The sequence below is a fragment of the Uloborus diversus genome, chromosome 8 (assembly GCF_026930045.1).
Source record: "Uloborus diversus isolate 005 chromosome 8, Udiv.v.3.1, whole genome shotgun sequence".
Taxonomy (NCBI): domain Eukaryota; kingdom Metazoa; phylum Arthropoda; class Arachnida; order Araneae; family Uloboridae; genus Uloborus; species Uloborus diversus.
In genome coordinates this window covers 38618687-38644191 of record NC_072738.1, presented here as the reverse complement: position 1 = coordinate 38644191, position 25505 = coordinate 38618687, and the positions used below count along the sequence as shown (strand labels likewise).

At 31.9% G+C, this 25505-nt stretch overlaps 1 protein-coding gene across 2 annotated transcripts in view; it reads left to right on the top strand.

Annotated features, from left to right (window-relative positions):
• Positions 1-25505, top strand: part of LOC129227288 (splicing factor, proline- and glutamine-rich-like) — a 49066-nt gene that overhangs the window by 13661 nt on the left and 9900 nt on the right. Inside the window, exons 2-7 of one of the 2 annotated variants that reach the window (XM_054861824.1) lie at positions 9189-9490; positions 11723-12018; positions 12093-12147; positions 19319-19442; positions 19532-19561; positions 20261-20392. In XM_054861824.1, coding sequence (XP_054717799.1) covers positions 9189-9490; positions 11723-12018; positions 12093-12147; positions 19319-19442; positions 19532-19561; positions 20261-20392 — 939 coding nt within the window. The remainder of the gene's footprint in view (positions 1-9188; positions 9491-11722; positions 12019-12092; positions 12148-19318; positions 19443-19531; positions 19562-20260; positions 20393-25505) is intronic. The other variant, XM_054861825.1, reaches the window with a different exon arrangement.

Genomic DNA, 25505 nt, shown 5'->3' with positions numbered 1-25505 from the left:
TGTTAAAAGTAATCCCTTTAAACCTCTACCACAGCATGTTGCAATATAATGCAGTAAAATTTTTCTATGAACCTAATTCTTTTAAACATAAAATTTCAGAGAAGTAAATTTTTAAAAAAAAAATTAGGTTTGGCACATTTCTGCCAAAGGTAGGAAAAAGAAAAATTCTAAAAGTGTCTTGGCAAAACTATTTTTTGCCCATATTTGCCAAAGTGGCAAAACTAGATTTGCTTCATTTATGGGGATTGGATATAACGTGTTTAGTATCATAGTAATTTTAACTGCATTCTAATAATTTTCCTGTTTTTGTGCCTAAAATATTAAATTGCATCAGTGGAACAGTAATCCATTATTTTAGTCAAATGCTTTCCTTTTTTATTTTATGAATACAGAAAGTGGAGAGTAAAAAAATAAAATAAAAATCAACTCACTGACTTTGGTATAAAATATTAAACTGTCCTAACTATTAAATAAGAAATTCTCATCTTTTAATTTTTAGCAGGGAAGTAGTGCAAATTTTGCAATGCCAACAGAGTAATAAAAATTATAAGAGGTCAACTATGATTATATAGTGTGAAATATAAATGTGATAAAAATGTACAATTCATACTAAATGAAATTTTATTATTGACAATTACTCCTAAAAATAGTCAAACCTCATTCAAATTCAGTTGGATCCGGTATATCAGGATATTTTTTTAAACATTGCATCGCAATATGCAAGTTTTAGATCATTATCTATTTCCCCTAGTATACTTTAAATTGTTTTAATTATACATTTATATAAATGAAGAACCTAGTCTTAGTCTGCTTTAATTTAAGTTTCAATTGGATTCAGGGCCCGATCAAGACAAACTGGTGCCCATGTCCTGAGTAAAAATTGGTGCCCCCCCCCCCTGCGAAAATCAGCACAATTTCAAAGTCAATGTTTTATACTAGAAACCTAATACACTAGAAACCTACACATTACTGCAGAAACCTGGGATTTGAATACCAAACACTTGATAGTCACCAGTGTTCGCGCTCAACTATCCGTAACCTGGGTCCCAGGGACCCATTAATGAAATAGATTTGGGTCCTTTGGTGGAAAAAATGAGTCCCTTAAATTTTAAACAGGAAATCTTAGCTTATAAACGAATAATATACAACTATTTATACTTAGGGAAAAGAAACTATCCACATAGTTATTTAAAGGTATGAAATAAATTAAATTGGTTAATTTTGTCCTTTTTTCTGTGATTATCATATTTTCAAATAATACACTTGCAAGACTTAGTTATTTGAGAAACTATTTAATCAATTACAAAAAGATAAACTCAAAATTTACTTTAAAGTTGGATTTTACCATGAAACAAAAAACAAATGCCCTTGATTGATCAAGCAGAAAGCACTCCCTTAACCTTTGCTTTTATAAAAAAAATCCTAGGTGTAAAAAAGCGAACAGCCCCCCCCCCCTCCATGAATTATCAAATATCATTGGCAATTTCATAGAAATAGAAAAAATTTGCAAGCGAATTAACCCAACGCAAAAATCGTGATCGCAAAAACGAAACATTTTCTGACATGAGTATGAAAATTGCTCATTTGCAATCTTAAATTAGTATATTTGACTTCATTTTGACTATTTCAAAACATCTGTGTTGGCTTTCGTGTTATTTTTAAAATTTCGCCATTTTCAAAATGGTGTGATTTTAATTGAAAATTTGCAAGTCCAAATAAAAATAGCCCATCAGAAATAGGTGAATTACTAGAAAGTGAACATGATCCAAGTGCTTTTGTGTAAAATTCAAGTATTCATAAGCAATTTCACAAGAAAAATGTGAAGTTCAGAACTTTGTGTTTAGCGCGATCGGGAAAATGTTCGCCATTTTTTTTCACCCCTGCTTTTATTGAGGATGCAAGATAATGATTTTCAAAAGTCATTCTGGTTAGATGAATGCAAAATATCCAAGCGTTAACTTTAGAGTTGTCCTGTATTAATCCTGAAGATTGCATTGAAACCACTCTTACGTTTAGTCTTTATTGCTGTTTTTAGGAATTTCCCAAGATAAAAGTTGAGGGAGAACTTATTCTTAGAATACAGTACAATGGGCTATTTATGAACATGCAATATTTTGCTCCCTGAGCTCTGCCCAGGAGGTCACTGTAAGCTCCAGTCTTATCACTAAAATTCCATTGACTGATCAACAGTAGGGGGTGTGTTTGAATAGCTGATAAAGGAATAGGGTCATTTTAATCCTTTTCTATTGATTCTCCTGGTTGTTTAAAAGCATTCACTAGATAGATCTTCAGCATTTTCCCCATTTTTTTTCTCTTCTGGCTTTTATCTTTTGGGTGTTCTGGGTCCCCAGGACCCGAATTTTCGCGGAAGTTGCGTCCGTTTCCCGCAATTTTGCGTAAAAAACCCGCTATAGCGCGTAAACGCGAACCCTGGTCACCATACTAATCATAGTTAAATTGCCGTACCTTAAGGTAACAATGAATTAAAAAACAATTTAAAACTGCAAAAATAGCAAAAAAAAAAAAAAAAGAAAGAAAAAAAAACTAACTAATTCTGACATTAAGTTTTAAAAAGGCTTCTTTCTGGCTTTAACAGATGCAAATGTGTCGATCACATCATCGAAATCTAATTTTGATGTCACGGAATTTTCAATGGTCAATAAGAAAAACGCCTGTAAATTATCCTGAGAAGCGCATCTTCTCAAACGATTTTTGATTGTTTTCAAAGCTGAGAAGGAACTTTCCCTTTAACAGAGAAAAAAGGAAGTAATTTAATTTAGTCTATTTTAGTGCCCCTAAATTTGTGGTGCCCAGGTCCACGGACCCGCCGGACCGTGCGTTAATCAGGCCCTGATTGGATTATTCAAATTGTACAATTGTTGTACTTGTTTTCCTAGTTTTTGCCACTATCCTGAAAAAAATAACCCTTTGCTGGCAGGACGACCAACCTCATCAAAAATTTAAACTGTTTTTCTTTTTCCAGATTTCATTTAGATTTTCAAGCTATATAATTTTGACAGAAAATAGTCAAATAATATAGAAAGTTATCTTTTTTCTCTAAAGAAATAATACGTTTTTTTCTCCTGAATGGGGAAATTGATACCCGAGGAAAACAAGTTGAGAACTGGTAATGTCTAGTCCTTTTAGACAATCATCTTTTGCATTTATTTTCCTGTCTCAAATACGAATTCAATTTTTATTAAAAAAAATAATAACAATCTTTGGAAGCATTCATTTAAGCAAGTTTAATATTACATTTATTTTAAGCTAGATGTCAAAGAAAACCAAAACTAAAATTTAATTAAAGCATGTTTAATATCTTTTATTAATTTACTAAGGGCAAAATTAAAAAAAACTACATAAATAAGTTGTCTGTAAAAATTCCATTTTTTGTTCCCTTTTGAATACTGGCAAAACTATTTTTGCTGGAAGGGGAAAACCGTGTTTTTTTTTCCACCCGTGGCGAAATATTTGCCAACCCTGGCAACACAACTTGAATAACTCATTTCTTGTTCGAAATATCTCTACTAGAACCATAGAAAAAAGAGGATAGGGCACATATTTTTCAATGCATGAAAACTATAAATTTGCTACATCATTTTATGATACATAATGATGATTCATCATATTTTAACTGTCATAATTAAAAACAAGTTTAATATTCCAGAAATAGTGCGTAAAAATGTCTCATTTGTGCAAATGGCTTAAGCAATACATAAATTTTGAACTACAAGGCAGATTTTTTTTTTTTTTAACTAAACTTATTGAAGAGAGCTCTTGACAAAGAAAATGTAATTGAAAAATTGTTTAAATTTTTGGCTATTTTAAGGGTATTTTTTAAGAAATTTAAATTTTCGTCATACATTTGTGTTTTACTTTCAATGTGTCAATATTTGTTGTGTATAATAAAGACATTTTCTGAACTTGGTACATTCTTTAGTTCTTTCAAACAATGTTTAAAATTTAAGATTGAAGGCATCTACATTTTTTAGTATAATTTATTTCTTAAGTGTTTATACTCTAATTCTAACTAAGCACAGTTTTAGACATACTTTTTCATTAATTAAGTGCGTTCAAGCTTCTGAAATTGTGTGATAATCGGGGGAAATAAATAACTACTCTACATTCCAAAAATGCATTCACTAACAACAAAAATGAATAAAAATAAGAAAAAAAAATCTCAAAGAAATAAGCTTTTTTTATTGTTGTATGTGATAAATAAGGCATTTTTTTTTGCTCCGACAATAAAAATTATAAAAGTGCCGCACATTTATTTCTCTTTCTGAACGTTTTCCCTATTACTATAGTGCCTAGAAAGAATAGTGTGCCGATCGGCGCTTTTTCCCCTTCGATTCTTGAAGACAAAATATACGAAAACCGCTAGAGGGCAGTGCGGTCGAGGTGTACGTTCAATTTCGCGATGTTTACATTAGTAGACGCGGGATTTTGTTACAATTTAGTTCCGCGTTTCTCTTTTTTACCTTTATTTCGTTAATATTTCATGAAACAGCGTTTAAGGCTTTTAATGGAGGCATCAAAGTTTAATATTAGAAGAAGTAAAGCTTTATCTTGTTTCGTACCAGGGTGCAAAAGTGGATACAAAACATGCAAAGAAAAAGTTTCGCTTTTTAAAGCTCCAGCAGATTAAGAAAAACTAAAGAAGTGGAACTCGTTAATTCCCAGGTTAAATAAAGTTTTTGATAAATATTGCTCAATTTGTGCTCTGCATTTCGAAAAACATTTTATTGAAACGCATAATGAGCATATTATAAATGGTGAGGAAGTTTTGATTCCCCGGGGAAAACTTTTTTTAAAAAACGAGGCAATTATGACAATTTTTCCAAATCTGCCAACATACTTTACTAAAAAAATACCAAAGCAAAGGTCCATCAGGAATTATGCAGTTAAGAAAAATGTTCCCTGTTTGAAAAAAATAAAACTTGATCTTTCCGCAGATGAAACTGAAATAACCACGTATAAATCTATTATAGATGAAATTGTTCATATTAATTTGCCTAAAGAATATTGGGTTTGTATGAAATTTAAAAAATCTCCAAATATTGTAGTTTTTGTATATAATGAAAATTATGTGGAAAATAATATTGACGATAAAAAGATCATTATTGAAGTAGAAGAAAATTTACAAATCAATGCTACTATTTTGGTCAAAGGTGTAAAAGTAGATTATCCTGTTCTTCAACTCAGACAGAAGCCCTGATAATTTTAATTAGCGTCAAGAATTTAGAAGCAGTTTTATTTTGTAACTAGCGGTACCCGCACGACTTTGTCCGAAGGAGAAAATTAAAAGGTCATTTGATTAGCCTGTATATTTACAAATAATGGATGATGAATTTCTCGCCAATTGGCTATGTTCATTCGCTCTTCCCATGTTACGATTCCACGTCAGGATAATTTCGTAATTTACTCGTCCATCTTATGATAATTCTGCTTCGGAAACTGTTTTTAAAATTTAAAAATAAAAAAAGAACAAAATCGAATTTTCGAAAATTCGCTTCGAGATGCACATCCCCATGCTACAAACTAACTTTGTACTAAATTTCATGAAAATCGGCCGAACGGTATAGGCGCTGTGCGCGTCACAGGGATCCAGACAGAAATCCAGACAGAGAGACTCGGCTTTATTATTAGTACAGAAATAAGAGACGCTCTGTTATTGAATACTTAGGGGCCATTCATTAATTACGTAAGGATGATTTTGGCAATTTTTGACCCTCCCTCCCCCATGTAAGGGTACGTAAGAATTTTCACCCCCCCCCATTCTTATGTAAGATTCCATTTCGTTTTTCAAAATGATAAAATAACAAATCTTGAATCGTTACATCACTGGAATCGTTATTAAGTTCACATTATTAAATTAAACCTTTTGCGTAAAGAAATAGTTACTGAAAAGAATCTAAACTGAATGTTTTTTCGACTTTTTTTTTTTTTTTGATGTAATATTAATTACAAATAAAACATGCCGTACGGAATGCGACTCCTTTATTATATTTTACACTATAAATTCTTTGTAAAACGAATAAAAAAACATCTTATCCTAACACGTTTCTTACCTTCCAGACGCAAATGGAACATAATCTCTGCCAAATCACTTGACCGCGCAATGTCTAATGTGAAATAACGACTTGGAAAATATTATGTAAGAATGAGTTTGACCCTCCCCCCAAGTAAGGGTACGTAGAGGCTTTTCCAACCCCCCTCCCCCTTGGGACCCTTACGTATTTAATGAATGGGCCCTTATAGTCTACTATTTTCATTGAAGTAAGGTAGTTTTATAATAAGGTAATAAGGTAATTTTATATGCTTCAAAAAATAAACGAACACCCATGTAACAATTAGCACTTATTGCAGAATTTGTCTTTTGCGCAGAAATAAGTTTAATCCGAAAAACGGGGTTTTTAAACTGCGAAATCAGCATGCAATCGCTGATTTAAAACGAGTCTGATTGAGGAGCATAACGTACTACTCGAGTGCAGCGCCACCTGGATTTTCCTCAGATCTGACCTCACTTTTTCCCCGCCGATCGGCACACTATTTCTAGGCACTATACTATTACTTTACATTGAATACCATTGCTTTCTTGGGTAGAGTTTTCCCCTTCCCCTCTTCCTTACCCGCTCTGTCCACGGCTTCAGTACGCGCAGCAAGTTTACGGCTTTGGGTGTCTCCCCTTCCTTCTATCCTTGTTTCATTCATCCCCATCCTTGATCTGAGAATCAACAATGAGAGAGGGAACAGAAAATTTTCCTAGCATTTCAGCCCTTTGTGTCCGTTTTTCGTTTGCACGTGGAAATTAGGCTTAGCAATTTTAGCGCATTGCTAGTGATTGTGTAGCAATCTTTTCACATCTGTTTCTGGAAAGTTAACTTTCTGATTGTTTCCTAAGTAGAAAATAGTACAAAGCTTACAGAGCTAAAATACAAGGGTATTTTTTAGCCCCTTGGATTTTTAATCCCCTTCCCCAGTTCAAAAAAAAAAAAAAGACGTTTGAAATAGAAACATCGCTTTTCCAAGGAAATTTTCTGCTGCAAAATAATCATTTTTTTCATTCCTTTGTGCTAAGTATTTTCATTATCTTTGAATATGATTCGTATAACAAATTATTTAAAAAAATTATTGACATAATTTTCACAAATTGTCTGAGATAAAAATTTTGGATTGGCCTGAGCTGCTTATTTTTGTTTTGCACCTTGCTACGACTGCATTTTTGAAGCACTACACACAGTATTTTAATTTAATTATTCTATTTGAAGTGTAATATATTTAAAAAGGAGAATTAACATTCATCATGATTTTGATGTCTACTAAAATATGTAATGGCACAATGCACATTACTAGGCAGTTTTTTTAGGTTGGAAGGGAAGATCAGTAATTAAATACTTTCCTCGGGGGGTAAATTGAAATTCATAGGGTTTTGAAATGCCTAAAATTTATAGGCTAGGTAGTAAAAACTAAGGCTTAAAAAGTGTTGAAAAAGACCAAAGCCAAGTTTCAGCATTATCTAAATGTTCCCTTGGAGTGTGGAAAACATTTGTTTGAGGGGGGGGGGCTAATTTTTTTCTAAAGACATTTTCCGTATGAAATAATGATATTCAATACTGAAGTCAGTGATGGCGGCGATGGGGGGGGGGGGGGGGGGGGGGGGGGGGGGGGGTTATAGTGCAGACTACACTGTTTGAATTTTTGCAAGGTGTTTCAAGATGTTATTTCTCCTCGTTATTTTTTTGGAGAAGGGGGACTTAGTACTCTTTGAGGGGTGCATCATTGGTCTTGGCTGGGGGGACACCGTGCTGAAAAAGTGCCCTTTTTATAACAAATAGTGCCCCTTTCAAAGACCAGCACCCTGCCCTTTTTTTTTCCTAGAGTGAACACTAGCAATGATATGAGCAAAAAAAAAAAAAAAAAACTCCTTTCATGCAGCTATTAAAGGCTATGATAACGGGCTCAAAGCTATTGGTCTGCTGGACCTGACCATTGAACCAGCAAAATGTAAATTTTAATGGTCCATAAGCTCAGTGAAATTGTGTTCCTTTTTCTTTTTTAAAAGTTTAACAAAAAAAAGAGAAAAAAAAAATACGGATCAGTGGAGAAGAAGGTTGCATTTTTTTTTAACAAAGTTTAAGTTCACTTTGGTAGAAAGGTATGCAGAGAAAATTATTTGACATAATAAGTTATTGGTTTGGCCACCCAATTTTCTCTCTCCGCATTATAGACCACAACGTAGTAAGAAACGAAGAAAGATGAAATTTTCTTGGCTGAGCCCCCTGGTAGCAGTTAGTGGTGTTATTGAAAGATGCTCTTCCTATTCCCCAGTCACTTGGCCATGTCCGTGAATAATGCCTGATTTTGAATCGGTTTGTGACAATTAATGTTTTGTATAGTTTTGTCCTTAGCTTTATCGTATTATTCACAACCATATGTAATGTTTTATTGTTGCAAAACTGTTAGACTTAAATTTCTGTGTTTTGAGGATTTGCCTTAAGAGGATTATCAGATTGGAAAATTTTTAACCTTTATTTTAAACACTGTTTGTTTATTATTGTTAAATAAGCTAAGTTTATCTGTTGAGGTAAATTTTTCGATGCATGTTTAGTATAGGTTTTACAAAATAAAATGATCTTAAATTTCAGCATTTGAAATGAGCAATTGTTAGTCTCATGTTGCGACCAAAAATTTTGATTTGTCACTTATAGTTAGAGCAAACCTAACAGCATCATAATACTGCGATAAAGATCTCCATAGCCTTCACAATGCTGCCAAGTTAAGTTTGTCCCAACTATAGGATAGGTTTTCAGCCCTAGGTGGCAAATTTATAGCAAAAGTTTTGTATTACATTAAAGCTTTTCTTTCCAGGCTCATTGTGGTGAAGAATCATGATTGTCCCGATGGGAAAATTTATAGAAGTAATTTTCAAATACAATCAATTTTGTCTTTAAAAAATCATTTTCTGTTGTATATTTTAAGAATTTGATATCTGCAGTAAATTTTAGATGTTAAAAGGTACATACCTTTGATTCACCAAAACCAACACCTAGAGTGTTTGTTTTGATAACTAGAAGTTTATGCTAGGTGCTGTGATTGGGCCTAGATTTAAATTCTTATTTCTAACTCTTATAATTCTTCAAACACAGGAAATGTCTGTATCATCATTTACTTTAATTATGTTTCAGGATACCCGTCAAAATGCTGAAAATGCCAAAGCTGCTTTGGATTTTACAGTAAAAGATGGAAAATCGTTACGTGTAAGATTCGCTACTCATGGAGCTGCTTTAAAAGTGAAAAATCTCTCACCCTGGGTTTCAAATGAACTCCTTGAAGCATCATTTTCAGTTTTCGGTGATGTAGAAAGGGCAGTTGTTATTGTTGATGACAGAGGAAGGCCTGTTGGAGAGGGTATAGTTGAATATGCAAGAAAACAGTCCGCACAATTAGCTATCAAGAGATGCAATGAAGGATGTTATTTGCTTACTAGGTTAGTAATTATATTTTTAGTCTGTTTTTATTTCCTTTTACAAAGTAGAAGAAGTATTGTATTCGCGGAAAAATCTTCACCAAAAAGATGTAAAAGACCCCCTTTGGAGCATCCGAATGCAACCAAAAGGGGAGATGCACAACTAGACCCCACTAGAAGTCTACGTACCAAATTTCAACTTTCTAGGACATACCGTTTTTAAGTTATGCAAGATACATACAGACATGGGAAAACTCATTGTAATTAATTCAAGTATCACCAAAATGGATATTTCGGGTGTCTCTACGTTCTTAGACATATATATCCACGTGTGGTCGGGTTGAAGAAAAAAAGTCAACATTCATTCGGGGGCGAGCAAAATGGAAATTAAGGCCTCTTTTTGGGTCAAATTTTTTTCATGAATACAATACTTCCTTTATTTCCTTTACTATTTAAAAGGAAGTAAAAGTGAATAAAGACCCTGTCTATTTTTTTACTCTTGCAAGGGCTAAAATATTTTCTTAAACGTTGTTCCTTTTTTAACATTGCAAAGGGGTGGGATTATAATGTTTTTTTTTAATCTGAAAAATAAAAAAGCTTGACAGCAAATGTTCTGAAAAATTCTGAAAATGAGCCAAATATATCATACACAATATTTTTACTTTCTTCTATATCTAATATATAGAAGAAAGTATTGGATTCGTGCAAATTTTCGAATTTCGAAAGATTCGAACGTTTTAAGGTCTGCTGAGTCCATTTCGACTATTTTTAGAAAATGTCTGTCTGTCTCTGTGTGTGTGTGTATGTATGTGTGTATGTGTGTGTGTGTGTGTGTCACGTCTGTGTGTGACCAGTTTTTTGTGGCTGCTCTACAGCAAAAACTACCGCATGAAATTGAACGAAATTTGGTACACATAGTGCCCCTATGTGAACTTGTGCCCATTGGTTTTTGGCGCGAATTCCTCCAAGTGGGGTGGAGCAATGGGACGTTTTTTGAGTTACGCGTGCTTGCTATTCCTCAGGAAGTAACTGGCGGAATCAAACAAAATTTGGTCCATATGTTGCCCCTAAGAGGAGCAGGTGCTGATTCAATTTTGGTGTCAATAGCTCAAACGGGGGTTGAATTATAGAACGTTTTTTGTCGTCAATTGTGACTGCTGTATCTCAAGAAATAACTAACGGAATCAAACAAAAATTTTTTGACAAGTAGCCCTTAGTGGGTATAAGAGCTGATTTTATTTTGGTGTCAACAGCTAAAAAGGGGGGTAGCGCAATCGCCCGTTCTTTTTTTCCATTGTGAGTGCCCTATCTCAAGAAGTAATGCTACGTTCTGGTTGAAATTTGGAATATATGTGAATCCATACGTAAACAGGCTTTGGTTCAATTTTGACTCCAATCGCTCCAAGAGGTGTTGATTTTTTTTTTTTCGAATAAAAATAGTTTTATTAATGCAACAATAAGAAAGATAAATCGTAATAGATTGTCGTCTGCGTATTTCTCGTGATTTTAATTGTATGGAAATGATCGGAAATATTATCTCAATGATTTAAAATTTTTAACTGTTGCCATCTTATGTTTGTTAATAAATAAAATATTTGTAATTAATTCAAGTAAGGCTTTTAAAGTAACTTTCAATTTTCGCTCTTTGTTTTGTTTTTACAATAATTCAGACATTGGGATGGTCGTCAAGTTTTTGCATGTGTAATTTTGTTTTTGTTAGGAATATTGCTTCCTCGTCAAGCATGGGGAGGGATCAGAAAAAGGAAAAATATAGAAGAAAGTTTCGTGATGGCCACAACATACTAGTTAATTTTGTAGTGAAGACCTAAAATATAGAAAGTTGAGAAATTCAAAACAATAACGGTTCTAAAAGCTCTGGGTTGGATGTCCTATACTAGTTATAATGTTTGATGTGCAGATATTGATACAGTACTATAAGTATAAATTTTGAAATTTTACACAGTATTTGAGTTTTCACCAAGAAGTTTGATTTTTCATAAAATTGTCTCATTACAAAATTTTTCAATTTTTCAGAAAATGTTTCATAAAAAGAATAAAAAAAAGATCAATAAAAATCTTGTATAGATCCTTGGTATTATTACGTACCATAAAAAGTTCACATAGGGATTTTTTTTATTTTTATAGATAAAACTTAGCTATGTGAAGGTTTATAGGAATTTATCAATGAAGGAATGGTAGGGATTAGTTATTTTGCTAAATTATGATAAAATAATCAAAATGAAATTTTTTTAGTTCCCCAAGGCCTGTTGTTGTGGAGCCATTAGAACAAAGAGATGAAGAAGATGGGTTGCCCGAAAAGAATTTCCAGAAAGGTAATAAACAGTACCTTAAGGAGAGAGAGATTGGACCTCGTCTTACCGAGCCTGGTACTTTCGAACATGAATTTGCTAATCGATGGAAAAAGTTGTACGAACTAGAACAGAAAAAGAGGGAACATTTAGAAAAAGAAATTGAAGAGGGTAGGAGGCAGCTAGATGAGCAGATGGAATATGCAATTTATGATCATGAGGCAAACCTGTTAAGAGAGAGTAAGTGTAGTTGAAAAATGTATACTTTTCGGTCCATATTGTAGCTTGTCGTTAATTTTTTCTTCTCTCTTTAGGATTACGCCACATGGAAGAGCAAAGTAACATGATTCAAAGAGAAAGAGAGTTGAGGTAACTAAGTAATGTTCTTGTTTTGATTTTGTTTCATGGATTTTTTTACTTGAAATTAACTTAACTTTAAATATTTTTTTTCAAATATATTGCATTAATATATTTGGAGGAGGGGTCTGCCTAGAAAAGTTTTTGAAACTGCAGTTTCAGAATTATAAATTTGAGCTGTTTTTGAGGGTTTTCAACACACCAACATACTTCAGAAATAAACTTGGGATTTTTTTTTAAATATTTCATGTATTTATGTAGTAGTTTTATTAAGTGCAACAGAAATTTTCATTTAAATATTTATATGTAATTTTATCAAAGTAAGCACATTTTTTTCTTAGTATTTCTTAGAACAGTGGTGCCCTGCCTTTTTTATTTGAAAAGCTGCATCTCATGTTAAGATTGATCTCCCAGGCCAGAATACATAATTGGATACCATAATCGGACCAGCCATTTATTCAGACCAAATCTTAAAGAACCAAAACGTAACCCATTTCACAAGCCTTATATCCTTTGCTTATAGGGACCAAAAATCCGTTTAATCGGACCAAAGAACAGGAGAACAAATTGGAAATAAATTAAAAATCGCCTGCTTGAAGTGAGTTTAAAGGGGGTCAACAAACTTAGTAGTTAGTGAAAAAAAAACTAAATAATGGTTCCTTGTAACTTTTAATTAAATCCAGAAATATTTGCAGGAAATAAATGGTTAATGGACTGTTCCAGCATAGATCAAAATTTTAGTGAAATTTCAAATTTCTTCAGTTTAGTTAGCACGTTCAATAACATAAAAATTTGTTTGAAAAATGTTTCGTTGTATAACATGTAATTTATACTTCATTGGAAGTCTTAATGACTGATTAATACTTTTTAGCACTTTTTTTTTCCAATCTCACATTTTTAGTACTTCTGGTTGCTGAATTGAATCAATACTGACTGGAAAGAATAACTAAAATCGTATTGGTCTGAATAGTGTAAAAAGATTGTTTGATTTATTTCAATTTATTTTTAATGGAAAATTTTGGTAAACAGCAATTTTTCTTCTTCAGGGTTTTTACTTCCTTAAAAAGCTCTGAAGAAACTATTAATTTCATCAAGTAAAATTAAGGTCCCTAAAAAACCCTTAAAAAATCCTTAATTTTCTGAGAATTTCATTAATTTTTTTAAAAGTATATAAAGTTTGCCCCCTGTTTTCTTATTTTTTCTATTTTACCCCTTTAAATCTTCATCTTCTGCAATATCTGCCGAAAATGTATGTTTGGGGGACCTGCTAATGACGTCAAACACGTGCTTCACCGAAAATTGCAATCCTTATTTGAGATTTAAATTTTCTTGCATCCTGCAAATATTTCAATCATTTTAAATATTGGAAGTTTTGTTTACCATATGCTACTTTAAATCTGCTTGTTCTATTTATTATTTCAATCATATTTTTTATTTCTTAAATTTATTTAAGAAAAAATGAAAAAGACAATTAAAAAAATGAAGGCCAACTCCCGCAGTCTTGGATTGTATTGAAACATGGCATGGTTACTTTTTTAACGTATTTAAAAAGGAGCTCAAAATATTTAGTGTGACGCTCTTAACAGTTTAGGTTAGACTTTACAGCTTACATAATTAAATGAAGCAACTTCAAGTTGTTTTTTTTTTTTTTGATGCTGAAATAGATTTGTTGTTTTTTAAAACAAATTAGGACTTCCAGTGCAAGGAAGAAGGATAACCTATTATATACTTATTTATTTTCAATTCGTGCTGTGAAAAGTATGTTCTACCACATAAGAAAAACTTAAATTTTTTACTCTGCTGTAAATTTTTACTTTACAAACAAACCTTATTTTAAAATTCATGTTGTTCTCATTTTTAAAACCTTAAATTCAAATGATTTTTGTTAAAAAAAAAGATTTTTCTCTAAAAAATATTAAAAAAAATGATATTATTGAGATGCAGCTAAGATTGAAATCTGGCTCCATCAACCCCTTTATTCGAGGACTCAGGAGTTTGAAATTGCTGCTTCTCTTTCAAAGTTTAAATTTATATAGAAATAAAAAAAAATGAGAGAAATGGTGCAATATAGCAAACTTGTACAAAATGGGATTTTAGTAACAATAACAAATAAAAAGCAATAATAATAAAACCAGTTTAAATATCTTGAAGAAAAGATATTTTAGTTCTTCTCCTTCAATTTGCCTCTCACTCCAATAATGTATGCTGAAAAGTTATCTCCAGTTTCCTGATTTTTTTATAACTGAAATTTGAGAAATAAATACAATGCTTTAAGGACAATATAGTAAAACCTGTCTGCAGCAATACTGTTGGGACCTAAAAAAAAATATCGTAATAGACAGGTTATCGTTATAGACAGTTTATCGTTATAGACAGTTTGATTATTCATGCTAACATTTTGCTGGGGCCAAAAAAAAAAGTTATAGACAGGTTATCGTTATAGACAGTATCGTTATACCCAGATTTCACTGTATGTGCTGTATTGTATTAATTACTACCCAATCATTTCAAACTGATTAGTTTAGTAGACCATTTTTTTTTTGATGAATTTTGGAATGTCATGGACTCAAGGGGCTATTTTGATCTCTTCCCTTTTCTGCTAAGAAAGTTCTTCTGTTCCTCCTTTTTGCTCTCTGACCACTCTCATTCGTCATCCCTGTGATGTATGAAATTTTAAAATTTTATTCACTGGTAATGGGACATCTCAATCAATTGCGCCTCTCCCTGCTTTTTGGAAACTATGTTATTCATTTGGGTATGTGTATATATAATATGTATCAAGTAATCCCCCCCTGGAAATCTTTGAGATGATTTAAATGATGTAGCTAAAGTTATCTAATCGTTTCCGATGAGTCCTTAAATTTTTTTGAGATACCTTAAAAATTCCTTAATTTTCACTTTTAAAAATGAGTATGAACCCTGCTCTTTGAATGTTCACCATACAATGGGTTTCACAATAATCATAAGGGCATTTAAATGTTTTGTGTATAGCATGTCCGGTCTAGCTACACAGGTCCTGTTCACTTAATCGGACCAACTGGTTATTAGAACTGTTGGCCGAGAGTCCTACTTGTGTGGAATGGTCGGTCTGGGAAAAATGAAAACTTATTTTTTTAAATAACAACAATTTATTCAAAACTAGTGTAAAAATGTAAATAGGAAAAACAATTAAACATTTATAAAAATCACATTCCCTATTACATACCTGCCAACTCTACTGGATTTTCCGGGAGACTCCCGGATTTTTGACATTTCTCCCGGTCTCCCGATTTTTATTGAAAATCTCCCGGTTTTTATTAATCTCTAAAAAAAATCCTTCCATTTAGGGATTTTCTTGAAAATGAAAACACCAAACCCCTTTAAAATAAATTTTTACATCATTTTAGCGCTTTTACTCCATGGTTTGAAAGTTTCCCACTCAATTTCAAACTTTAGCACATTGGAATCTGGCAACATCAGTTCTTGTTTACATTTGCGATCTCGCTTCGCGCACTCATCGCTAAGCCTATGTTGCTTAATTACAACATTTCTTCCTGTACACAAAACGACCGCTATTATCGGGAACTTTGCGGCCGAAAAAAGTAGATTAAATCTTGTTGAAGACCTGAAAAAAACCTGTCTATGATTGAATTTTTACAGATAATTGAAATTCTTTTTTTCCCTAAATAACTTTTCATTGAAAAAGTATTACTTTAACTTTTATTCTTCCATTTAATAATTTCATTAATTAAACTCTGTATATGACTCAAGGAACTTGCATATGATTGTACTTTAAGAGATGGTATAACTTTGATATACCCCCCCCCCAAAAAAAAAAAAAAAAAAAAATTACGCGCAAAATCTGGCACTCCCTACGGACTTTTTAGGGTTGCTGTTTCTTATTTTTGTGTTGCCCATTTAGGTTTTTTCAGCTTTTAGGTTTTTGCTGTTGCAAAATTTAGTATTTTCTTGTATTTTGTACCATAAGTGAGAAAAAAAGCGGCCAAATTTCCGATTTGGGGGGAGTATATCAAAGTAGTTCCTAAGAGATAATAAAAAATCCCCATTTTCCCCTCAATAACATGGAAAAAAGCGATATTGCGCTACATTGAAAAAATCTACTGGATTTTTTTCTTTGGATGTTGGCAGGTATGCTATTAACAATTCAAATAAAATAATACCCCCAACAAACAAACATCACTGAGAAATATCACAAGATTCAAGATTTCATTACTTAAAAGCATCAGTTCTAAAACGTTCCTAATACTCTTAAAAAGTTCATCCTACACAATGCCCCAACAATGTTCAGATGAGTTGAAAACCTCCACTCGTGGACGCCAGACCAAATCCATGGTCATTCAATCCCAGGCAAACCCGTGCCACAAAAGAGGCAGCACAGGTAATTATTAACCTGACTTCCAGGCAAGACAGGAAACATTCAGTAGTAGAGGACACCTCACCATATACTGAATTCTGTATAGTCCATTCGACGTCAAAACCTGATACGAGCCGTAACCAGACCATCCGGACCCGTTATGCCTAGCTCGTATACACATCAACTCTTTAAACTTTAAATTTCTTATAAAACTTCCTTCGAAGCTGTAAGGGTGTAGTTTTAGAACTTCCTGCACTTTTAGCAGGCAAACAAATCTTGTTATCATATATCTCAAGAAAAACTTCCACGTGCTCTACGTGGATAAATCAATCTATTGAGCCCACATGCTCACATTAAAACACATTGTCTGCAGAACGGAACCAAATGATAGATCGATTGATTGAATTGCTATTTAAGCAGTCTCAGTTACTCCCTATGTAATGACGTGACATCGTTGAAAGTTTGCATATGTTTGCAACTCAGCTCAGTTAACCTTTTAACCCCCCATTTTTTTAATTTACTTTCTGCGATGTTGTCTGCAAAAAGATCCTCAATTCTTGAGGTCTGACGTCACAACTGCCGATGGGCAAAACACTTGATCAATCTGTTGGGTGGTTAGACAGAGGATTTTCGCTCGCCAGTTATGACATTTAAAACGGCAATCCCTTTCTAGGATAGTTTGAATTAACAAATAAGTTTAAACATTTCAAAAACTTTCTAGCTTTTTATGAAATTGCTCCAAGAACATTAAATTAAAGCCTTAGCTAACAAGAACCAAAATGGCTTCGTCCCAATGTGGACCTATTAACCGTAGTCGACTGTATATTTAATTTTTTTCTAGATACATAACATGGGGAAATGCAAGAAAATTTCAAACCAAGAATTGTTACTATTACTGTAAACTAATTTTATTCATACAAAATTCCCACCTGCTTTTAATAAACTAATGTCTGTCCCAGAATTGCAATTTTCAGAATGAAGAGGATCTGTTTTGGAAAGTTGATTTGAAACATTGAACGTTATAACGGGCATTTATCAGCTTTGCAGGCCATGAGTTGGGCACCACTGTCTTAGAATATGTTTTCAACCATTAATTTCTTAGTTCTGTCTTTAATATTTTTGTTGAACAAAGAAATAAACATATCTTTAACAGAGCAGCATGTCTGTTTTTAGAATATGTCATTTTGCAGATTAACAATTCAAGTCAATTCAGGCACAAATTGGGTCTGCTTTGCGGCGCCCTCAACAAAATTCTATATCCTGAAAGCTGCCCCTTCACGAAATTCTGTGTTGAAAAAACAGCAACTTCACAAAAATTTCATGTATGAAAATAAGACCTTTCCATTAATCTCATTTGTAAAAACAATTTTATCATTCTTGAACTCGGTCAATTCATCTGAAATCAAACCGGCGGCAAAGAATTTTTTTTCCAAAATAATCAGCTTCCGAATCATTTCCAGTAAAATACTTTCTTCTGGCAAAAGAATTTCTGATAAAATTTTTGATAGCTAAACATGCTTTGATATGGTATGACCAGATTTTTTAAAAAATAAATTGAAGCGAAATGGCCAAAAAAAAGTTTTTTTTATCACACAGTTCAACAAATTCTCTTTTGTTACAAAATGCAAACTTAAAAATAAAAACTACTAATCAACAACTGGCAGTTCGAGTAAAATTCTATCTTAACAGCAGGGCTCAAATAATATTTTGCCAACATACCCAGGGCATGTAAAAATTCCGATTGGGCGTGAATCTTTTACCCTTACGTGCCCGTCTGAATGGGTATGTAATTATTATAATTTTTAAATTGAGTATTGGTAATTTTAATGGCAACTTATGTACTATTTATTTAAACTTCTATTTGTTTTATATTGAAATTTTGATTCAGATATAATTTTTTGTCTGATTAATGCTATACGACAAATTCAAATATTTTTGTTACTATGCAATAAAAAAACCGAGCATATAAAATTTTTATTGGGGCATGTATTTTCTAGACAAACATGCCCAGTGGGGCATGTAAAATTTAAGATTTTTCTAGCCCTGGTTAGCAGGCTATTTAACGAAGCATAAAGGATGAGTAAGTCGATCGGGAGGAAAATAGTTTTGGTATTCTATTGATGAATTTTTGTGAAAAATTGAAAGCTTCTGCAATAGTATTCTATCTAGTAATTGTAGGAAGAACAAAACTTGGTGCTTGCATGTAATCTGACATTCAAAACTTAGTTGGTTTGTCCTGTATATTTACATGCCTTACTAGAAAAGTTGCATTAATAAGAAATATTAAGTTGATTTGAAAAAGATTTAGGAAATTTGCGTTTAATTAGTAATTGCAATTTTTGTTTAAAATAGCCACTGAGATTTTGGTTAATTTGTATTAATGAGATTTTATTTTAAGTTTTATGTGAAATCAAGACTTTCAAGGGAAGAAAATTGAATGCTTTAATTGAAAAAAAAAAAAAAAAGAGTTCAACTCAAAAAACTGCTGTAAATTTTGAAGCAAATGGTGAAAAGCTGGGGAATGTATTTTGTAAAACAGCAATGTTTTTCTGTTTATACTTTTGAAGATATTCTTTTATCATTTTTTCTATTTTAATCACGTTTGACCTGAAACTCTGATTTTATATTTTTTGACTCCAAAATATTTTTTTTTTTTTGAGTAAAAGTAAAACCTTTTGTCTGATAAGAATAGTGTTTATATTCTTCTGTCTTTGCTAAGGTTATAATAATTTAATCTAAAATAATTTTTTTTATGTAATGTAACTTTGTATTGTTCTTTGGAATTTTCGATTACTTCATGTTTTATTATAAAACTTTGCTTTATTCTAGGCGTGAAGAAGAAATTAGAAGGGAAGAAGCAAGGCGTCAACAAGAAATGCTACTTCGCCAGCAGCAAGAAGAGCTTTTGCGTAATGATATGAGAAGGATGCAAGATGAATCCATGATGATGCAGGTAAGAAAGATTAAAAATTAAGAGCTCAACTACTACTCTGCTTCAAAGTATAAATTTCAAAGTAAAAAATTACATTCTCTTAATTTCAGGCATCTGGATATGGAGACATGATGGATAGGGTAAGTTGAGCCTAAACAATTTATATAACTAGTGTTTTTGTCTTTGTTTGTGCATGGGCTATTCTGAGTCGTTTTCCTTTCATTTTACTCTTAACTGTGTTTATGAATTTCCTTTTTTCTTATTAATTTTGCTGCTTTTTTTTTTGTTGTCATTTAAGTATTTTTTGCTGTTTTCTCTTGGAACTAATTTAAGTACTAAGTAGTTGCAAAGTTTAATAGGTTTAAGTGCTACAATACTGTATTTAATTATGGGATATACTGATGCATGGCTGTAAGTTAATCTTGGCTTAGGTGGTATGTTATAGTATACAAGCTCTCATGTGCTGTAATCTAGTTATTTAGTGGAAACAATTTTAAAAAAAGAAATAAAAAGTAATTATAAAGAATTGCGTGTTGAATTATAGCAAAATTTTCTATGCTAAATTGTTATTTTATGCAAAAGATTTTTTTGTATTTCTTTTTTTTTTTTTTTCAATTTTATTTTTTCAAGTTCAGTTTTCATTCCACAATACTGTTGAAACTTTTCTTGCAGTTGATGTACACTTATAAATTTACACTTTTATAAATAGGTCGGAAATTGAGAAAAAAATCATAAAAAAAATTGCATAATTTATATATATTTAATTTTTTTAAAAAAAGTGATGCATCCAGTTATTACTTAGGCCTGTAGCCTTCATTTCCTGTTGCCTGTTTCAACAGGATCCAGGCTTGCGTCAAATGCAGAGTGGCCCTATGTCACCAGGAATGAATGTTGATCCTTTATCCGCATCTGCTCCTGGTTATGGCCCTAATGGCATGATGCAAGGAGCTGGTATTGGAATGCCACCACCGGTAAGGTTACTGCTAAAATATATAGCAATAATCTTTTTTTCTTCTTAGCTTAGGAATAGTTCCTCTTAATGATAATCATGTTTTTTATAATTATTATTGAGTAGAAGTGAACATTTTAGACCTTTAGAGTGAAGTTCAACCACTTGGGTTTTTAGAGTGACATTTAAATATTTTAAAGAAAGCAAGTGGAGTCATAGGTTTAAGTATTCAAAACATATTCTAGTACAACATCCCCATATGAAGTAAAACAGTAACCAAGTTGCTCCAAACTGACTAGTGTGTTCCTGTGTGACTTTTGAAAATTGTTTAGCAATATTTACTGCGTTTTTTTAAAAGAAATATTTTATACATTCTATAAGTAAAAGTGTATTTGCTTTTATAACATTTCAGTTAAATGCGAATCAATGTTAATATGCTAATAACTTCAATCATTTTCCAATCATTTTTTCAATTATTTTGATTTGCTGTAGAATTGATAAATTTCAAATCCAAAAAAACCTTTTGCATTTATTTTTGGAGATTTCTATTTTTTTTCTGCTTTAAAATTCCTGATTAATATGATTCTTCTTAGGCATTGCAACTTTGCATTCTATATAAAAAAAAAGGGTTGGGATGACTCATTTTCTTTATAACTGTTCTCTTTACATGTATCAACTCAATACTGTTTTTAAACAGCATCATTATTTAATATTCAGCTTTAGATTTTTACTGATGAAATCAAATATTTTCATTCTACATCAGATCAGCTTTGTTCTGCAATGTTTTTTTTATTAATGTTTTTAAATTAATATTTCAATCTTGGTATTTTGTGTGGGCTAAAAAGGTTTTTTATAGTTCGGGCAGGGGAATGCACAAAAGTTTTGGTTCCCGTCACAAATGACTTTTACAGGACCCCCTCCCCTGCATTTCACCTCTCATTAAAAAAAATTTTGGACCCCCTTCAGGCCCAGGCCAACAGGTATCCCTTCACCCTCTCTCTCTCTCTCCCCCCCCCCCCCTTCCTTGTGCATGCCCCTGAGTTTGGTCCTATGTTTTTATGGTATTGTTGGAATAAGACTTACTAGGCATTTAATAGTGATTAATTTTGAGATATTTCTGACTAAATTCTCAAACCAGTTTTCTGAATAATTATATAAAATCGCAATTTTTCTTGTAAATGAAGCACACTATTTGTTCGTTACATAGTCTACATAACTAAAATTCTCAATTAGATAGCTTTCCACTCTATTTTAAAGCCTTACGGTGGTTGTTAAGACTGAGTAAATAAATTGCTCAGCTAGCTTCGGCTATTATTGTAAGATGTGTTAAGTAATTTTTTTCAAAATTAAGCCAATTTTCAATGGACAAGATCAATATTCTGCATGTTGTTTCTGTGAGACGATTCTACTGTTTTTGTGTGTAATTTTGTTTCTACTTGCGATTTGTAATCTCCTGCTGTTCCATTTGAATTTCTCAGTGAGATTCCTTAGTTCCAATGCAATACTATAAGCTTCGGGAATCTTCGGTAGTAAACTTGTGGTAGTTACTTATTTTTGAAAAATAAAATAAGCATTGAATGACTTTGTGTTTTTCATTTTTTCCCCCAAGACAAACCATTTTTATAAGGTTAAGATATTAAAATTAATTTATTTTTCTTTAAAAATTTTTTTAGCAACATCAATAATATATACTTTCTAAATCTGCTTTTGCGATAGTTTCCTACTTTTTTCGGGCTGTTATCCTGATTTTTAAAACAATGTAGCTGTAATAATAAAAAAATCGTGAGGAATTTCAGCGTTATAAGAACTAAGATATTTATAATTTTAGGCTTTTTTAATTGTTTCAATTTCATCCTTCAGTTCCAATGATCATGTCATTGAAAATGTTGATTGCCATTACCTTATACAATTTTTTATTGAATAATTTTCTTTTTTTCAAAAGATATTAAAGCTTCTGATGTCTAAATTTTCAAATATTCATCCATTCTAAATAATGTTTATTCCTTTTCGATGATTATTCACCCTCCGTGTATGACTCTGTTTTTATACTTTCCAATAGCTTTATATATCAGTTCTTTTAAAATAGTGTAAGAGATCAAGTAACTTTTACGTCTACAAATTTAAGCCATTTATTTCGTAAAAAGAGACATTTTGTAAAAAAGTAGAAAAATTAAGACAAGAATATCAGTTTACTTTTTTAGAATACACATATAAATAAAAAATAAATTCAGTTTATTTTTCCCACATAAATACGCTGAGAGTCCATATTGGTCAGAAATGCTTGTCGCACAAAATACTAGCAAAAAGCAAGGCTATGAAAGGCTTACTGACAAATAGCAGAAATTTTTTAAAAATTAAAGCAAGAAAACATATTTCTGAACCCTCCAGTGCCATCTAGCAGCAAAAATAAGCATCAACGTGTTTTTTAATCTACACAGAGGAATAGCGAGATCCGTATTCGAATAAGAGGGTGGGGGGGGGGGGGATTGTTTGCTCGCGATTTAAACGTGACCCATAGTTGGGGATGAGACTGATTCCGTGAGCCTTACGCGGAGGGTTAATAATAGTAATAATAAACTGTTTATTTTGTTTTGAGCCTTAGTTTGAAATTTCAAAATTCTTTAAACTTTATTAAGAGTGCAAGCTTTCAAAAGTCGGAGTAAAATGTGGAATTGTTTATTTTTATTTTGGTTTTAATTTCCAAGTTTTTAATACTTGCATATTTGTTTAATTATTGAAAATCAATTGAAACAATAAAACTATTACAGTAACTGCTATGAAAGGCAAAAGCAAAAATTGGTGATTACGCTTAATTTACTGTTTTATCAGCCATTTATTTATAATGACCTGATTGAGTAGTTAAAAGATACATTAAATATCAAAATAATCAAGAAAAAAAGGTGTAATGTACACAACTTGAAGTTATATCAATATCAAGAAATGTATATATCAATATCATAAAATTAGTTTTACTGTATTCATAGTTGTTATTGAACATTTAACGAGGGAGGAACATAAGATGCACTTATGCCAAACTAAAATGTCAAATAAAATTTCTAGCATGTGTATTAGATATATCTGATTTAAATCAAATAAGAGGCTAAAAGTTGCTAGATCTACTGGAGAGGCTAGAAATAATTTTTCATTTTATTTTGGCATAAATGTCACAGCCCCAACTCTCTCCCTCCTCACTCAAGGTAGAAAGGTGTGGAATAATTTTTTCGATGAATTGTATTTCTGTTGTCATGTGTTCTTTTAGTGGTTGGACATTTGTTTTCCAATTTCATTTCTATATTTTTATTTAATTATTTTTATTGAGTCTTTATTTTTTTCCCCTTTTGCGCAGCCCTTTTGTTTATAAGAAATTTTTAGTGTTTCACAAGCTGCTTTTTCTTTTAATCAGGGATGAGATTTTTCCGGCTTTTTCTGTTAGCTTTTAAAATTTTTCCTCTTTTTTTGCCTCTTTCAGGCCTTATTTTTCTCAAAAATGAGAAAAGAATAAGATTTTTTCTAATTTAAGGTCTCTGATTTCTATTTTAATAACTGATCTAAGTTTAAAATTTATGTTCTCACTCATTTAACACTATAAACTCAAATATGAATGAAAAAAAGTATTTTTCTCTAAAAATTATGAAAAGTTGAAAGGTAAAATTATGAAAAGCTGGGGGAGCAAGATTGACCTCTGGCTCCCCCAACCCTTTGTTTGAGGACTCAGGGGATAAAAATTGTTGCCTCTTTTTCAAAATTTAGATATTTTTAGGAATAAACACTTGCAAGAAATTTTATAATGCAGCAAATTGTACAAAATTATAACTTATACTTTATTAAATACGTATTACCTTTAAAACTTGTAAATTAGCTATTTTTTGTTAAATTTTTGAATATCATGGCTTCCAGTTTCTATTTTGATGCGGTTTTGGATATCATCCCTTTTACAAAATTGTTTTGGATTTTCTCCTTTTTGCTCTCTGACCACTCTCATCCCTGTTTAATTCGCTTATTTAGTATTGATCAAGTTTTTCTGTTTCATTCTTTGCTAATATATGTCCTTTGAAAGTATAGCGAAAGTTAAGAAAAGGTAGTTGGCAAAGCTCATTCTTTGAATTTCTGTTTTTGGTGTTATGTTTTTCTTCTGTTTTTCATAATAAAGTTTTCTGAAGGAAGTATGATAATCTGATACCATGAAACTGAACCTGCACATTCAACTTTAAAAGTTATTTACTAAAAGCTCCAAAGTTTTTGTTTTTATTACCAATTTAAACGTTTATCTTATGACAGATACTTGCAATTTCAATTCTTCAACCACACTGTGGAGCAATAAAAAGTTTTTGATGTAATGTGTTTCAAAGAAAATATTTTTTTTTCTAATTGGGACTAATGTAAACACCTTTTTAGTTGATGACAAAAGAAGGAATTTTAAATTCTTTTGGCGCCATAGTTGTACTCAATTTTCATCATCATCATCATAGTTGGCTCGACAGCCCAGGGTGGGCCAAGGCCTTCCTTTGGAGAATCTTCCAAGACGTGCTACTTTTTGCCTGGGTTTTCCAATTTTTAACTTTGAGAATATCGAAGTCAGATTCAACAGAATCCAACCATCTCATTTTTGGTCGTCCCCTTCCTCGAATTGTCACAGGTTTTGCAGCAAAAACTTTTTTTACTGGGTTTTCTTCGTTCATTCGAGAGACATGGGCCGCCCAGTTCATTCTCCTAATTTTTATGCATTTTATTATGTCAGGTTCTCTAAACAATCTGTAAATTTCAAAATTGAATCCATTTTCATTTACGTTAAAATTTTACATGCCATTCATCTCAAATTGATATATGCTCCCCTTTCTGAACTAAAGTGATCAATGAAACGTATCTTAGATCTTAAAAATGATGATAGTTTCAAACTTGATGAATTTTATTTTCGAAAATAAACTATTTGAAATATTTACATGTGTGAAACGTTTTAATGTATCGAGATTGTTTAATATTCATAACTACTTTAGCTATGAGCAATACTTTGACGTTGATGGCGTTTGAATTAAATAATTGTCTTGTGTTTCTACAAAATTACTGGTGGAATTGATAAAAAAAAAATGCGTGAAATTTATGATAGGCAGTAGAAATGGTTGCCTCCGGTGGCCTAA